This window comes from Podarcis gaigeae (genome assembly GCF_964106915.1).
Source record: "Podarcis gaigeae genome assembly, chromosome: 1".
Classification (NCBI taxonomy): Eukaryota; Metazoa; Chordata; class Lepidosauria; order Squamata; family Lacertidae; genus Podarcis; species Podarcis gaigeae.
In genome coordinates, this window is record NC_139678.1 from 98,332,417 (window position 1) to 98,350,522 (window position 18,106).

At 41.1% G+C, this 18,106-nt stretch overlaps 1 protein-coding gene and 1 long non-coding RNA gene across 3 annotated transcripts in view; one reads left to right on the plus strand and one right to left on the minus strand.

Annotated features, from left to right (window-relative positions):
• LOC310833859 overlaps positions 1–18,106 on the plus strand; it is a 110,763-nt gene that overhangs the window by 89,818 nt on the left and 2,839 nt on the right. The window contains exons 2-3 of the long non-coding RNA XR_014558968.1: positions 16,323–16,388; positions 17,574–17,675. This is a non-coding gene — a long non-coding RNA (uncharacterized lncRNA). The remainder of the gene's footprint in view (positions 1–16,322; positions 16,389–17,573; positions 17,676–18,106) is intronic.
• Positions 9,154–18,106, minus strand: part of LOC310827454 (von Willebrand factor D and EGF domain-containing protein-like) — a 199,603-nt gene continuing 190,650 nt past the window's right edge. Inside the window, exons 28-29 of one of the 2 annotated variants that reach the window (XM_083703544.1) lie at positions 17,561–17,658; positions 9,154–11,690 (exon numbers count right to left, since the gene is read on the minus strand). In XM_083703544.1, coding sequence (XP_083559670.1) covers positions 11,676–11,690; positions 17,561–17,658 — 113 coding nt within the window. In that variant the 3' untranslated portion in view covers positions 9,154–11,675. The remainder of the gene's footprint in view (positions 11,691–17,560; positions 17,659–18,106) is intronic. The other variant, XM_083703543.1, reaches the window with a different exon arrangement.

Below are 18,106 nucleotides of genomic sequence, written 5' to 3' on the forward strand. Positions count from 1 at the left end.
AAGATACCCTTCTCCCATAGCAGCCTACCTATGCCCTAAGATCTGGTGGAGAGCCCTTTCTCTATGTCCTGATTATGGTGGTGGCTCAGCTGAGAGACAGGCCCTTCTCTGTGTCTGCCTCTAAAGTGGGGGATCCTTTCACCTGTGGGGCTGAGTTGCCTGCTCACCATATGGCAAAAAACTTTCTGTGCAGATTAGAAGATTTTTTTTTTTATTGTTTCCCTCTGTGTTATCTGCTGCACTTGTCTCTGCTTTTATTATATAATATTTTTGGGATATCATACTTTATAGTTGGTTTCGATCATCGCAAGTCACACTGAGCAGTTTGTAAGCACTAGAAAGGCAGAGGAGAAATCTTGTTATCAATAAAAATAAACAGAATTACACATTATAGACTAAACTGACAAATGAGCTTCTAGAGCTCTCTTCCCTCTCCCCCACCCCCCATGCCACAGAAACATTTTATATAAATTTTCTATTTTGCTGGCCCACCCTCAACTTTAGTTCTAGGATGGGCTAAAAGGCTCTCATGATGACTTCAGCGGCAGTATTCAAGTCACTAGCTCCCATGCTGACTTCAGTGCAGATACTTCTCCAGAATGAAATGCTTAAAAACTGCAATAACAACCCATAGAAATATACACTTCTTTATGTGCACATAAAGGCAAACATGTGCTTGTTGAATGCCCCCTAATTATCTCTCTCTGAGAAGAAATCTTTGTCAGTCCTTTTGTGTCAAACACTCGATTCAGCCCACAGAATGCTTGTGCCACTCATATTGTTTCTTGCATTGTAAGCGCCAGCACTAGTTAATCTCGGTTCTTTAGCGCTTGGCTGAATGAATCACAGCATTAACCCCAGTGGTCACTCCTCTCTGTGTAATGAGAATTCTTCTAGGGAGACCTTCATGTGCTGTTGTTCTCCTTTGGAAAGGAACACTCTTGACCTGTCTTCAGATTTAAAGGCGTTTTTGAGGCAATAATAAAATTTAAAGGAATTAAATTACATATATCAGTATGCTGCTAGTACGAGGGAAACATGTTCCTTCAGGAGTGGAAGGAACAGGAGATGTGAATGTTCCAGGACAGAATATTATGTGGATTAGATTCAGTGTTATTTTCCTTGGGCTTCAATTCAGCAAGTTTAAACATTTTCATCTATAACTATTGTCTGGTGACAAACAGCCATCCAGATGGTTGAAAGTTCTCCACATGAAGTGACTCCAGCAACATGGAGGAGGAAATGTTTGAGCTGGCCTTTATCTGGCTACACTAGCAGTTCTTCCTGGTGGAGACTTGTGTGACCACAGTGACTGAAAAAGTGCCATCATGTGAATCACTGCTGGGAAGCAGCAGCTGCAACGGGTTAGTGTTATGTTCTCCATACAGCTGCAGTTAGAACTGCCATCTGAGTGCAGTGCTGGCCCAATACATTTTGCGTGAAGCAGAGCCCATCCCTCCATCCCGTAGGGCAAACGTTTAGTCTTTAGACACTAATCCCTACCGTCATCTATCTTCCCCATGGTGCTACCTGAGGCAAGTTGTTTCATCCCACACCCTGGCAGGTCTTGCCTTGCTTGGATGGCCTACATAACATTCATTGTATCAACTACTGTAAAATCAGGGAGGCCTCCTTTGATGAATTATCCCAAAATAAGTATAATATCTCCTGCCAACCTAGCAGTTCGAAAGCACATCAAAGTGCAAGTCGATAGATAGGTACCGCTCCGGCGGGAAGGTAAACGGTGTTTCTGTGCGCTGCTCTGGTTCACCAGAAGCGACTTAGTCATGCTGGCCACATGACCCGGAAGCTCCCTTAGCCAATAAAGCGAGATGAGTGCCGCAACCCCAGAGTTGGCCACGACTGGACCTAATGGTCAGAGGTCCCTTTACCTTTACCTAATTATAATATATATGGAATATTATATATATAATATAAATTGCTCATGTTGTGTTGTGACTGCGGCTCTGTGGAAGGACTCCCCAACCAGAATGTCTTCTCTTGCCCTTGATGGGTTAATCAAGAGGTCAATGTGGGGGAAAGCAAGGATGTTAATGGCTCCTTGGGTGAGATGTTGAGTCAGGACAGACAAAATTGTGAATTTCAGTTTCTTATTTTTCCAGTATTTTTCAGTTCCCCACATTTCCACATCAGCTTGTGGGTTTGTTTGTTTTTTAAAAAAAGAAAGAAAAATGGGCCTTATGAAAATTCATCAGCATTTTTGGGTTGATTTTATTTTACATTTTAAACTTACTTTGCACCGTGTTTATTTTATGCAAGACATCTTATGTGTGTGCTTATTATTATTATTGAAAACATTATTATTCTTACTACTACTAGTAGTACTAGTATTATCATCCAGATATGTTGGTCCCTTCCAGGAATAACAATCAACAATCTTGTGGCACCTTAAACACTAACAGAAATTTATTCATGGCATATGCTTTCATAGATCAGATACATCATCACCACTACCACTACCACTACCACCACCACCACACAATGATGTTGATAAAGTGGGTTGCCAAAGTGATGGCAGCTGGCCTTGGGAATCTTTTCCCCTTTAGCTTATTTTTCTCTGCTAGCCTGCCAGTAACTCCCCCTCTACCAGTTCTTTTTGCAGGAAGAAAAATCATTGAAATGTTTTTTCTTTCTTTCTATCTGTTGTATGTAAGATATATGGTACCAAGCCACTATCTCTGCTTTTTACTTGTTTAAATACAGACATTTTGTCTTACTTTACAACCAACAAAAACATATCCTTTAACATATGCTGCGTTTATCTGGGTAACTAATCATCCTGTGCCACAGGCCTTCTCAATTCATAGCCACAGTTTTCAAAAAAGCCGTATCCACTTATCAATAGCTCTCATCATTATGGTATCCATATGCCTCTCAAGTATTTATATTTCAGCTGGAGTAGTGACAGCAATAACAATCTTTCTTGCTCTTCAAATGGTAGCAACAGCAGCTTAATTATTTCATAGTTATTGTTTCTTTTCTTGGCTGAGTAAAGAAATGTCAAATAGAAAGCAATTCAGAGGGAGGTAAAGCCAGGACTCTTCTGTAATACCAGCCTATACTGAAATAAGGTTAGCTGCCTTCTCAGCTGATGAGGGAAAGGTGTGGCCTTTGTGCAGCTGTGGGTTCGAGCCTCTGGTAGGACTCTTCTTGCCAGGGGCGGAGGAAGGAGGGTGTGGTGAGGGCGGGCCGCCCCGGGTGTCACCACTGAGGGGGGTGACAAATTGCTGGGTGGCACTCACCATGAGGCCTGGCTGCAGTGCCCCCGAGCCACGCGTCTCTCCTGGGAGCGACGTGGTGGCTTGGGCTTCCACAGGCTCCACTCTGCTCCAAACGGTCCGCACGCTGCCTCCCCTTCAACTGTAGGACGGCTGAGTGGGAGGAGGCAGGCAGATTCCAGAGGCCCCGCAGTGCGCCCCACCCCTATGGGTGGCTTGCCCCGCCCCCACCCCGCCACGGCTTGTCCTGCCCCTGGGTGTGCTGCCCCAGGCACCCGAGTGGCTTCCTCCGCCACTGCTTCTTGCTGGAGGGGAAAGGGAGACTGTACTTCTTTTGTAGGCAAGGGCCATAGATCATTGGTAGATCACATGCTCTACCTCGCATTGAATACTAAATAAGGGTAGGGAAGACTCCAGGATCCTATCACCAGCAGGTGAAGACTGTTTTATTCCTGCAAGCTTTTGTTTTATTCCAGCATTTAAGGAAAGGGATTCTAACAGTGCTGTGCTGTTTTTACTACCTGTATTTTAATATATCTGTTTTGATATCATTTTAATTCTATTGTAGCTTAATTAATTTGTAGCAATTATATTTTATCTGTTTTTTAGTTTTCTGTGTTTTGTTCGTGTTTGTTTCAATTTTTGTGAGCTGCCTTGACCTCTGGTTATGGAAAACAGACAGGCTATAAATAAAATAAATTAGTAATAGTAATAGATGCCAAGGATTGAATGCCACGTAGAACATGTGCTCTGCCAATGAACTGCTTGTCAGTTAGTGTAAGCCAAGGGTTGACGGAAGGTAGATTATGATCTAATGATCTTTGATTTGCAGTATATTGATAAAGGTTTCTGACTCCTAGGAACGGGGAAGAAATTCAATTCAGTTGACATTGAAAGGTGAATCTACCTAATTCATACTTTCCAAAACAATACGCAACTGAAATACAGCCATCCTTCATAAATTCACACTACTCTGAATTTTGCAACATCCAGCCAAGTAATATGCACAAAAATGAATATACTAGGGTAAAGTGTGTCTAGGTCTAGAAATGCATATATTAGTGAAAGGAACTTACAAAAATATGGTATATCAGTGAGAATTGCTTTGCAAAAATGTTATATTAGGGAAACTTGCATACATAAATGTGCATAGTTGGAGAAATTTCGGGTCATCAGCAAACTTGACTGCCTTGCTTTTTCGTACTGCACTTAGAATACCAGGTACAGTTATGGTCACCTCATCTGAGAAAGTGTCTTGTAGAAGTGAAACAGGTTCAGAAAATGGCAATCAGAATGATCAAAGGGGTAGACCAAATAAAGAAGTACTACAACATCTGGGCCTTTTTAGTTTAGAAAAAAGGCAAGTAAGAGAAGACATGGAGGTTATAAAACTAGCTGTGGAGAAAGCAGTAAGTGATAGCTACCAACATGGTGGTCAAGGATAATGGGAGTGGTAGTCCATTTGGAAGCAATAGTCCACCAACCATTTCCCTGATGTTCGCTTCTTTTGTGCTAAACAGAGCTGAGCTGCCCTCAATAAAGAAATATCCATTAGTTTGGCTCTGAGATAAGCCAATTTCCTGGCAAATTCAGGTGGGGAACTGGCAAAGAGGCAGAAGCTGTTTGGTAGGTCTTGTGTTTGAATTAAGCCCAAATTTATTATCTTTTCATTATATTATCCTGCAGCTTAGTTTTCAGTGGACCCAGTGGAGTAGGTTTTAAGCAGGAAGCCAAATACTGAATGGCCATGGTGACTGGATTAACCTTCTTACCACTGCAGGTGTTAGAGCAAGATTAGTTCTCTGGACTGGACTGTTGCTTCCCAGGTTATACTTTTCAATGCAGATAAGAAGGAAGATTTCTTTTCCAAGTGTGTCCATAGATCATTTCCTTGTTGCATTGTTCATTTAGTTTTGCAACATCCAGATGCTTGATTTGAATTCCTAGCTCTTTCTCCAGGGAGGACATGTCCTTTGTATTGCACATTCTGAATTTGTGAAAGGCTTCAATTACATGGCAATTATGAACAATGATTTATTCTAATGTAAATTTCCATTCACTTGGTTGCATTCTTATGACTTTCATGTGAAATATGGAAGTTGTTTCCCTCCCCGATGTTGGCTTTTATGCATTTCTCAGAAACTCTCTTGGATAGTTTGGTTCTTTACCTTCTGGGATATATGATATCAAAAGTGAGAAGAAGGACAGTCTCTTCCTTGCTCCCTCTCTCTCTTTTTGTTTTCAGGTACTACAATGCAAGTGACCATGGCTGATTTTGTTGCAGTTGTGCCACACCTAATTCCATTTTTGTTCTCTTGTCATGGAGTCAAGATGTTCTATTAACAGCTCCATGCAATGCTTTTGTCGCTATTTCCTTCTTCTTTACTTGATGATCTGTTCTCACTGTCTCAGGAGTTAATTTATATTCATAGTAGTGTGGTTTGCATTGGCTTCCAAATATATACATGTGGTGTTTTAAATAAAACATTAGTTGAGGGAAAGCTGGTATCCTTGTACACATTTCTGTGTGGGTTTTAAAGAAAAATAAACTATAGCTAGCTATGCTCATTGAAAATGTTACTCTGTCATGAAGTTCATTGAGGGTAAAGATCAACTGCATTTGGCTTTTGTGAGGGTATATGAGAAGGACAGTAAAACATAGCATTATTTTGTGGTTCGAGGGCCCGACCCCCGCGAAGTAAATGAAGACACAAGGACACGTGATATAAGGTTAATGGGCTAGAAAAGGCCACAACTTTATTGATTACAGCAATGAAAAGGTATTGGCTTAGGCATTGGATCGAAACAAGTGGATTTATTCACCAGGGGTTCATCACCTGTTGATGCTAATCCAACTATAGGCTCACCCCTGCTGTCACCGCGGGTCGTGCCATGGCCTCCCGCCAAGCAGGCATCGGACAGAATACACGACCGCCAGATTCCTTTAACGGAATACCCCTAAAAATTGAAGGCATAGGCGATGGCCACACCTAGCACTTCAACACACCACAACACATTATTCCAATGCCTAACCTACCCACCAATACCACAAAAGTTGTGACGATTGCTACGAGGTAGGCGAAAAAACCAAAAAGCCTATTGCCAAATGGAAAAACTCCTACCAGGCCTCCCGGGCAACCAGGGCGACCAACCTAAGGTCCATAGCAAGGCCAATGACCTAAGCCCTAACTAAAAGGGAGTGGAGGGTGGGTGACTCGTGACGGGACGACGACGAGGAAAGAGGCCAGGGAAAGGCTGGCGCTGCAGCAAAAGGCTGCTGAACACGCCCCCACCGCGGCACCTGGTTGGGTGGCCACCGGAGGGGCGTGAGCGCCAGCCAGGTGAGCTGGAGGCAGGGGGCAACGCCCCCTGCTGGGCGGTGCTCGGGCTCCCGCCCACAACCACTCCCCTCTCTTTCAGGGAGGAGAGTCTATATCTAAAGAAGAAAGAGGTTTGTACATAGTTGGACCATCAGACTTTTGAATATATGGGCAACATAGAATAAGCAATAAAGATAGTTAGATCCATTCTTCACCAAGATTAAAATGGCACCAGCTAATAATAATAATAATTCAGTATTTTCACACAGCTAAATCAGAAAAATCTAAGGCGTATTATATATTGTTGCGTTATTTTGGGAATTGCTGTAAAGTATTGCTGAAATATAATATAAAATATTTTCAGCATAGGTATCATTTATTTACAGCTCCAAAGGCTAAAAGAATTGCTTACTGCCTAATCTGGAAATAATAGACCTGAGGTGAAAATGATAAGCAAATGGAGAAGAGGGCAGGAGGTTTTCACAGCAAAAGGGCATCTGCAGGAGGAATATAATGATAAGTGTACAAAAGATATGTCACTGCTGACAGTCTCAACACTGAGATGCAGTCTATATGCCTAGATATGTCCTTTCTTAGATATGTAGAGCTGTGAAGCTGGGTTTTTTTTTTAATCCAGCAACAATCTTTGGTTACGTATGTTCAGCTTTGAAATCCTGGCCCAGAAAAGAAAATCCCAACACTAGTTTATGTCCTCAAATCTGTTTTTCCTCTGAAACATAGTGAAGGGCGAATTATTTTAAAGGGAGAAGTGGCAGTAATAGGAAAGGGTACCAAGTCCTTCCCCTTCCAACAACTTTTCTCCCTTGCCTCCCTGTTCCCTACTGGAACCCCAAACCCATGGTTCTGTCCAGTGTACAGGTACGGGATTGCATCTTACAAAACCAGCTTGAGGCAAGGGCTATTCTGGAAAGAAAGCAGTAGGTGGGAAAAGAATATCGTGTCTCCTCTGCTGCCTCTCTCCTGGAAATCAGCCCCCCCCCCCCCCGGTTTTATTATACAGAAGAGAAGCAGAACCTGGGGTCTCAAGGCACAGACTGGTGGCGTCGCATGTGATAGGGCATTTTCTGTGGTGGTATCTCAACTGCAGAACACCATCCCCTTTGAAGCTTTCAGTGAAAACATTGGCATAGCTGTAGTTATTTCCAACTGTCACAGAAGGTTATTGTGAGGATATATGATAAGAACAGTGAAGTATAGTAATATTCTACTTAAAGAAGAAAGGGACGTGTACCGATATGCACAGTCAGGCTTTTAGGTACAGTGGTACCTCGGGTGAAGAACTTAATTTATTCTGGAGGTCCGTTCTTAACCTGAAACTGTTCTTAACCTGAGGTACCACTTTAACCTGAAACTGTTTGTAACCTGAAACACCACTTTAGCTAATGGGGCCTCCTGCTGCCGTTGCGCCACCGCTGCGCGATTTCTGTTCTCATCCTGAAGCAAAGTTCTTAACCCAAGGTACTATTTCTGGGTTAGCGGAGTCTGTAACCTGAAGAGTCTGTAACCCGAGGTACCACTGTACATAAGCAGCACAGATTCTGCACAGTGGACACATACACTGAAGTTTTTTGATGCTACTCACACAAAGCTCAGTGGTTGCTCTGAGCTATGTAACCAGACCATCAGACCTTGCAGCATTCTGCTGGTATCTTTTGTCTGTTTGGGTGATTTCTCTTAACTGCTTCTAGCAGTCACTTTGGGGAGTTACCATCCCTCATCAAGATCTAAAACCTGGTTTAACCTTGTGTTTTATTGGCAGAGGTGAATGTGTGTGCTTGACTTTCCAAGTTTTTTCTCTGCCAAAGGTGGTGGCGTGAACTACAGCTTCCCAAGAGCAATAAGGCATATTTGTGCAGTGCCATCAGTACATTACAAGCTTCTATAAGTTTGGAAGTCAATGTTTGGCCTGTTCCTTGGCAGTCTCTCCCATCCTTCCTTTATGATCTCTCTCTGTCCAGCCCATCTCCAGCAGAGATTAAATTTTGCTATATTAAAATACAAACAATGAGGCACATTAACTTAACTAGTGAGATGTACTGTGGGAATGAAATCTACTTTAGGTCCCAAATCCAAGCTTGGCAAGGACTTCCTATTCATCAACACTGCCCATCATGGGCATAATGGAAGCAAGGTAATATAGCTTCTTTTTTATTGATTCTCCCTGTAGTTGAAGAAAGACATAATTGCTACCATCAATTTAATCTTGCAACACTCATCTGTTGCCAACCTTCTGCTCTAGTGCCTTCCTGGAAGCGTTGAATTGGAGTTTCAAACTCAGTTCCAAACTCACCATCTCCCAGTTTTGGACAACCCACAGAAGTGTGGGTTTTTACCGAATTCTCCTTCGGTAAAAGGTCCTCTCTTCATGTAGCATGGATGGGAGGTCAGTGAGGCTAAAATAACAATTGTATTTCTATGTGCACATCACAGATTTATCTAGAATAACATTCTCTAATATGCTGGTGCCATGAGTTCCTTTGTGTTTCATATTTCCCTCTGCACAATTTTGTAGAGATGACAAGAATTCATGAAAATAGAAGAGAACAAAGAAAGAACTGGGGTGGGGAGGCAAGTTGAGGGACAAAAATAATATTTATTCAAAGAAAAGAGTACAATTACATAAAACATTTTAGTCTTTGCAAAAGTAGTACAAAACAAACATTGTTCTCATATTGAAAAGGCAGGTGGCAATATACAAAGAAATATACTTAACAGCTACAGGAACTGAAACACTTTAAGTAGAAAATAATCTGCATTAATGATTATAAATTTCTTAGCATTAAAAGGACACATTCTCATCCATTTTCTGCAAAGATTCTGTATCTTGTGATCCAAAGCACTGTTGGAATGTCTACTCAGCTGGGGTGAAGCAACCCAGCCTATCACAAAAATGCCACAGCATCTTGGCATCAGTTCTATAGATCACTTGTGATTAAACAGCACACTGCTGCATTCATAGAAGCTGCTGTTGTGAGGTTACTCATGAAAAGCATTGTTCACACATTATGGTTCTATTTGTGACTGCCCCAAAACACATTGGCCAGATTCAACTAACGACTCCCATTAGTATAAGCCCATGCAAGGACTTCTGCTAGCGCAACTCCCCCCCCCATGCCTCCCAAAATTGACTCAGGGGGGATTAGGAGAGCCCACAGAACAGTGCAGGGAGGAAGAGAGGGGAGATTGCTCCACCAGGCCAGCACTGCACCCATGCCATGCCAAGCAAGAAAGTTTACAGTCCAAGACAATGTGGGGGTTCTTTTATATTTAAATTGAGTCCACGCTGAACTTAGTTTGCCCCTGCTTTCAGTTCCTTCATATTTGTTTTCTCTCTTGGTATTGCTATTGTGCATGTGCGCCATTGATAAAACACAGCAAAAAAAGCAAGGCTGATGTGCTTGTTCTAGTGTGTTAAAGATACACATAAGTCCTGTTTAGATGTTTGCCTGAATTCACATGGGTTTAATCTGTACACACAGGCTCCACTCACTCCAATGTCCCAAGGCATGCAGGTCTCTCTTTAGATCATCATGTATTTGATATTCAGTGGAATGTGCTTACAAACCTCCTGCAATAGCAGGTACACCCCATCACTGTCCTTGGTTTAAGCCTGTGTGGGTTCAGGTAAATGCCTGAATGGAGCCGCAGACATACCAATCCCTGTGCCTCAGTAAAACAGTGCGGGGGGGGGGGGGGAGTTGCAAGCATACATATGCTCAAATAAAGACTGCTCTTCTTTGGTAGTGTTTTATCATTGCACACCTGCATATTGATAATATATGTTTTATGTGTGGAAAAGCAACTGATGGAACTGAGCAGAGATAATCTGCAGCCATATTCAAACATTCTTCAGAATGTGTGAGGACTCAAACTCTGCAGGGAGCAATGGAAACTACACGGTCCCAACCCCTTTTCTTTTAACCGTGGTCTGCAGGGAGATTCCAACTACATTCAGTTAAATGTGGTTAGGCTGCTCCGATCATCCAAGAACCCTGATAGTTTAGAGAATTTAATTGCAGAGAGGATTCCAGCCACATTCCTTACTGGTGGGAATGGAAGAGTCTGTCAGTTTTTATTATCTCAGTTTCTCATTTGTCAAATCTTAAATTCAGTTCTGCACAGCCATTTGTGATTTCCTTACCAAAAATTCTTTGTGAGAATTCATCAGCATTTTAGTGCAAAGTTCTCCTAATAAACATCTTTCCACATGCAGTTTTGACTTAATGTACATTTCTTTTAGCAAGCAATTTCCCGCTATAATGCATTTTTGTATGTTATTTTCATAAAAAGCTTCACTTTTTGCACACTTTCTCCTAAAATATGCATTTTTGTAAACATTGTTTGGTAGAAGAACTGCATTGCAAAGTTCAGATAAGTGTGAATTTTAAGGGTACCTGTGCTTCAGGTCCCATATAATTTTGGAAAATGTGAATTTGGTGGAGTCGGTTTTAAATGCAAAGTGATTTGAATTTCTTCCCCATCCCTCCCCACTGGTGTATGTGGGGATACTGGAGATGGGGCCTACATGTGTGTCTGCTACTCACTTCAATCTCACCTGCTTTCTTTTGTAAAACTGAAGAGAATTGGTGCATGCTCTTGTTCTGGAGTTAATTGTAGAAATTTTACAGGTAAAACTGGAATTCAGGAGGTGTGCAATGCAGGCCAGAGCAAACAAGAAGAACAAGAAAAATGGATTAGGGTACACCCCAAAATCCTCAATGTTGGCTTCTCTATAGAACCCAAAGGTAGCAGAAAGCAACAGCCTTTCTAAAACACTCTGCAAGTCACAGTTGAAATAGGCACTTGCAGTCAGTGAGTAACTGAGGTACTGGCACTATGCTGCAATATATATATATATATTGAGATTGAGAATGGTGTCACCTAATGTGACACAGGCAACTAGCTAAAGCTGTTCGAGTATGTTCTGGAATCAGTAATTTCTCAACATGACTTAATGCTTGCCATGAGTGGAGGCAGGAGGGAGAAATTTAGCTATGTTTCTATAGTGCATTGTCTGCCAACTCTAAAAGAAAGGAGGGAGTCTTAGCATTTCGGCATCAAAATGAATGTCTTCATTGTCCTTCTGCTGTTTTCTTCATCCTATGGGGCGCTGTGAAACAGAAATGAGGATTCAGCTGCTGAAGGGATTAGGTGACAAACAGGCCTACACCCACATTGTCACAAAACAAGTATGAAATATTCTAATATAGTAATAGCATGGCTTCTGTCTGGTTTTTTCTTAACCTCCCTTTTTTTCTCTTTAATTATGACCACACTGCAACTACTAACATTTCAGAATTTGATCCAAGCAGGCAACTAACAAGTGTTATAATTGTCCAATAATTTCACCTGGAGTGGTTGTCTTTATTGTGGAACAATGTGACAGATCTGCTTCCAAAACACGCACCCACGAGGGTATCATGTAGCAACGGCTGATTTCTCCTCCATCATTCCAACAGAGGAAAATAACTATATTGCTGAAATGCTTTGGCTTTGACTCTGTTATTTGCAGTGGGGTTGACAGTTCTGAAGCTGGAATTAAATTTCTTTCCTCTAAAGCAGGAGTGTCTACAAAACCAATTTGCTACTTTCCATATGACACAGTGAGACTGTTGACACCTTGCCTATATGAGTTTGAATGTGCTCAGCCCATTTCTACGCTGTGGACGTTTGTCAGTAAAAAGCATCTTAGTTTAAGGGTGGAAGTAAATCTTCTCAGTCCCTCAAACATGATATTAGGTGACAGAAAGAGCTTTTGTCTTGCAGGACTACAAGAGACCTAGAAATCCACTAAATGTGCAGGACAAAAGAGTTGGAGGATTATTCATCTCTAAGAGAAGAGGACTGCTGGATCTCTCTGCATCTGACATGACACACATATACTCCATATTTGATACTATCAAGTGTAGTATTTTGGTATCAAACCTGGATATATAATATTTGATGGTGCAAATTGTTTTCCTGTGATTTAATATAAAGAATATTAAATATTCATATTAAATATTTAATATAAAGAACACTTAATGTTTGTATGTGGTTTTCAAGCATTCAACATGCTACACATACATTATCTAGTTATAATTCTTACAATAATTCTGTAAAGCAGGGATATTCACCGAATGTTGTCTAACTGCAATTCCATCATCCTGTCCCATGAAGGAATGGGGACTAATGGGAGTCGGTGCCCAACTAAAACTCCGGGAGGGCACAGAGGTTCCCCAGCCCCAGTTGGGATAAGTCAATATTATTGTCCTTTATATTGCAGATGGGAGGAGCTGATGTGGAGAGGGAGAGGGAGGGAGGGAGGGAGGGAGGGAGGGAGGGAGGGAGGGAGGGAGACAGGCTTGTCAAAGGCCACCTAGTGAGTAAACTGGACTTACTGCTGCCAGTGCAACTCTTACATTGGATTTGGCCCAATACATTTTCTAGAGAAGAATGTGAGAGAACATAAAAGCTCATACACGGCTTTGTAGAATGTCTACCTTAAGCTGCAAAGTGCTGCAAATTTCAAGAAAGCTTCCAGGTACAAACAGTCCATAAATCAGTTGTGTTTGATTAAATTTCTGTATTCCATCTGACTTTTTGCTAATGATTGCAAAAGCAGTATTATTACCCACAAAACAGCTATGTTCTTAGCTTGTTAGCGTTTTCTTCTTCTTTCATGAGCAAGTCTTTCTGTCTGTCGGTTTTGATTTTTAAAAGCTAGCAAGGGCATTTGTCCTCATGTTTACCTCAAAATTGCTAAATTATCAGAATCTTGCAAGGACTGTCCTATTGCATTTTGGCATACTATTACAAATTCTTTATCCTCCAACATATATCCTAGTACCACTGCCACACATTGTCATGTCTGTACTATGTAATTCAATATCTCATCAAATGGAAATATGTGAAGGGGGGGACAAAGGAAAGCAAAGAAAAAAGAGTTTTATAGAACCCTCCCCTTCTTTCCTGAAAAAATGAAACTTACATAAAAAGTTAAAAATAAAAATGACACTTCTGCCCTAACAATTGAATAACTGAGGCAAGCCATCCTTCTTTCTCTAGGATGGATGAAGATGTCCATTTTGGTATTTCTCAGCTTCTCATTTTTCTAGTCTTTGGCTCAGTTTGACACACCATCATCATATTAGTGTGTATTTCTCTAATGCACACATTTCAAAAGCCATACTGCATTTTTGTGTTATATTTACTAATATATACATTTTTATGCACACTTTTCCTAAATACATTATTCAGTTAGAGAACTGCATTGAAATTTTCAGATAAATGAAAACGTTGAAGAATAGTTGCATTCCAGTACATACATATAATTTTGGGGAGTGCAAATTAGGTAGCTTCTCATTAAAATGTGAACTAATTTTTTTCATTATCCCTGTCTCCTGTAGTTTATTAGCCAGTATTTGGCAGAGACCTAAACACTGTGTTTGTGTGTGTATGTTTTAGTGCTACTAACTGGACAATGAAACCAGAGGTTTGTTTCAGGCGAAGGAAGTCAATCTTCTAACCTGTCTATCCAGTGATTACTTTTCCCTTTCTAGGCTAAAATGAGAAGAGGGACAGGGATTCACTTAGGTGCCAAGATGCAATTACACATGCCCTTGTCCTTCAGCCAATTCAGTGTAAAAAGAACATTTCTTGCCACAAATTCCCATTCAGCCCTGCTTTCTGGAGGCCATTATAAATCCTTTGGGAAATTTCCTCCCTCTTGGGACAGAAGTCAGGGCCCAAACTCTAGATTGGCTATTTCCCATTGTGGGGACTCTCTGCTTTTCTAATCCAGATTGAAGGAGTTGAACACCTGTACCCCATTCAATCCAAAAACTGCAAAGGAATGAGCAATACCAATGTAGCAGCGCTAACTTCAACTGAACAAAAGCAGAAGGCTAGGACAACTCCATGACTCCTTAACTATCTCTCACAGATAGGCTTCTGGAAATAACCCCCTCAAACTGAATATGAAATTATTCCATGCCATCAATTAGCAACAAGCAGGAATTTCACCAGTGGTATATGAAACATTTTCTACTCTGTCAGGCTTCACGTTTTCTACCTCCTTAATGACATGAAGCAATTGAATCAAGTCAAATTCTCGGTGAGTCTCTCTTCATCGAGGGAAGGGAAACAGATATTCTTAGGGTCACATTCTCCTCTACAAAAACAAAAACAAAGAAACCTTTCCTTTGGTGGTGGACAGGCATTATGAGGATTGAGATAATTGACATACTCTACTAAGATGGCGTCATGCTGAATCTCATGCTAGGCTCTCCACCATCCCAGGGTGTGCACCAAGGCCACGTAGTCCCATGTCATTTAAATACTGCCCCCTTAGGGAAGGAAGCTAAGAGAGGAGACAAAAGCTCATGACTGCACTATTGTCAGGCACTCCAGTGTCATGCTGTGTTTGCAGCCTGGAAGGAAAGGCCTAGATGAAGGCAGGCTGTGATTATGCTTTATCCCTGCCATTTGGTGGTGGAAGAGAGTTGGGAAGTGTCTTGGTGTTTTCCATGGGCTCTTCTGTTCCACTGCCAGGCAGTGATTACAAGGCTTGGCTGTGGGGGTAATATGAAATTCCTCACACTCAACTTGTAATTGACCATGTCCCTTGCTAAAAGATATCAAGAGAAGGAGAGAGAAAGAGAAAAGTAAAGTAAACAATGAAGTACTAAAATCAAGTTCTGACTAGGCAGGGTTGGTACATAAAGGAGATAAATTAGATCAGAAATGTGGTTGTTGGCCAATGGCTGATGGTTTTAGGAGTTGTAGTCCAACAGCAACTGCTGAAGGGTCACAGGTTCCCCACCCCTGTCTAGACTTTTGGCTCTGTTTTCTGACCCAGGTTGAAGGGGTGTTTCAAAAAATTAAGCGTTCCAGAAGCCAGAATTCCAGGGAAGCTCAGTCAAAACCTTGTTTTAAAGAGAACTTGCTTGCTTCCCCTATCACATCTAGATGTTTTTTTTCTGAGACTTATAAGAAAAATATAACACAACATAAAGACAGGCCTCTATTTGTGTAGTCTTTTTTGAACCTAATAGTATTCTATTATTGCAAGAACTGTATAAACAATGGCTCTGATACAGCTAAAATTAGTTATGACTAAATGTCATCAAAGCAAAGAACAAGTTGCTGATCACTTAAGTCCCATTGCTTTCAAAGAGCATTTTAGGAGCATAATCTTAAGCAGATTTACTGAGAAATCATCAAGTTCAATGTACTTTCTATGTGAAGGTGAATATAAATTGCATCTAATTGCAGCTGGATTTAGAAAGCATTGAACAATTCAAAGATATATGTTACCTACTTGCTCCTTGTCTCAAAAGTGCATGACCAAGGTGCTGAATTTTGTTTCCTCACAAATTTATCCAACACATGAACTGGGAACTGGTGTTATACCAATTAGACCCACCCTCTAGCATCTACAGATACAGTGTGAATGTCTGCAGGGAGGAAGCCTTTGACCATTATAGTTACATACAAGGGTTCCAGGTCAGATGGAAGCTTTCACACATACATTTGTAAGCAAAAAGGCCCTCCTTGCAGACAGCCATGTTGAAAGTGTGGCTTCACAAATGCCTCCTCTCACGCTGGATGAACTTGGGAATAAAATGCCTGATCAGGGCATTGAACACAGAGATTTTGTGTATGTGACAAACTGCTAAATCCCAAGTGGTCAGAAGCTAGCATTAATATTAGGATTTGGGTGGATTATAATACCTGCTGCTATTTTTACTTTTCATTTTAGATGCCAATCCTGAACATGCTTACGAGGAAGATAATCTCACTGAAATTCAGCTGGACTTTGTTCAAAGTAAGCTATGCTTAGGAATGGGCTGTAATCTTCTTTCTGGAACTGACTTCTGTTGATGACAAGATAAACTGAGCTAGTGACCACTGCAGTGACCCAGTAGCATGGCATTTCTCATATTCTAAAGCTTCTGCTAAAGCTTCTCCAAATTCTATTTACTGTGCAATGGTTCACTGATAGGAAAAATGGATGCTCAGCATTTGATTTGATATTTTATACAAAGTGCAGCACAGTTCCACTTCATTTGTGAACTGACAGATCTCATACTGCACATTTGCAATCATAGCAATGGTTTCGAAAACAAACCTGATAATTTTGGTTTTGATATAACAGAAAGGTCAGTTCTCACTGTACCATGAAAAAAACTATATATAAAAACCTTTGAATTTAAACACACAGAGACAATCAATCGCTTCAGTTTATCTCACTGAAATCTAGGGTGTCAAAATAGGATATAAAATAGAGCACTTCAGAAAATGCAAGGTATATTTTCCCCGCTGGCTACAGTTGACCAGTTTAAATAGTTTTTGTGCAGTCTGAAAATTACAATGAGTCTTGCTTCATCTTATCTGCATCTGCTGCATGCCAATGTCAATATAGAAGTTTTATTTTCCTGGGAGAATGTCACTGTCAATGAAATGCATCAATAACTGTAATTCTGAGTTTAAAGATGTGACTTCAGTTCCAGAATATTGAATGTGAAAAGGCTGTCATAGTGTATCGTACTACATTATCCAAACATAGTAGAAAACACTATGATTCTCTGCCCTGATGCTGAATGTATAGTCAAGCTTGATTCAGGAGATTTCATGTTATTGAAAGAGGCACACAAAGCCTGACTGGTTAAAATAAAAAATATTAAGAAGAAAAAACATGTAGGGAAACATGAAGGGCAGTATCCAGGGAAGTAGTTCTGCTAGTGAAAAGACTTCTGGATGAAAAGTGGAATGCTCCCCTCCCCTCCCTGTGCACACCCTAAATCTGTTCCAGGGTTTCCCCAAATCCTTCACAGCAGATCTGTGGAAGCTGAGGTGTGTGTGCCATTGCACACACATAAATCCTCATGCTAATGGAACTACAATGCTGGATACCATCCAAAATGTTTTGTTCGTTCTGCAATAGTTCTTTCCCCATGTTATGAATAGGGAATCAACATTACAGAAATACTACTGTACCTTCTTTCCACAGTTTGAACCACCATGTCCACTTCTACAGGCACAAACATTTGGCTTGACACATCTCCCTCCAAACTGGCATTTCGGCTCGCAAACAGCTGCAACAAAACAACTTGTAAGTATCATTTCTATTTAAACAACAGCAATTATATTAAACTATTCAGTTACATCAGATTTTGCATCAGATTTCCTTCAGTTGCATCAGATTCAGTTGTGAAGTGGTTCCTGCCCCCCCCCCGCCCCCATTTCACAGTTCTTTCAACCCTCAGAAGTCATCCACATGCTAACTCAGTGTGGATCAGATTTGGTGGCTTGATTGCACCTTTCGAATTTCAGGCATTTGGAACTGGATGGTAAAAGCCACCAATCCATGCTGTGTTCATCCAGTGATGTTGGTTTTCATATCACCAGCCCAGAGTCAGGCAGCCTGATCCAAGAACAGCACCTCCCATGGGCTGGAAGAGTTTTGTGAAGAGGCTCCAAAAACCTATTAACATACTAAATCTGTACATAACTTTTTAGAGTGGTCTGTTTGTGTGGGCATTG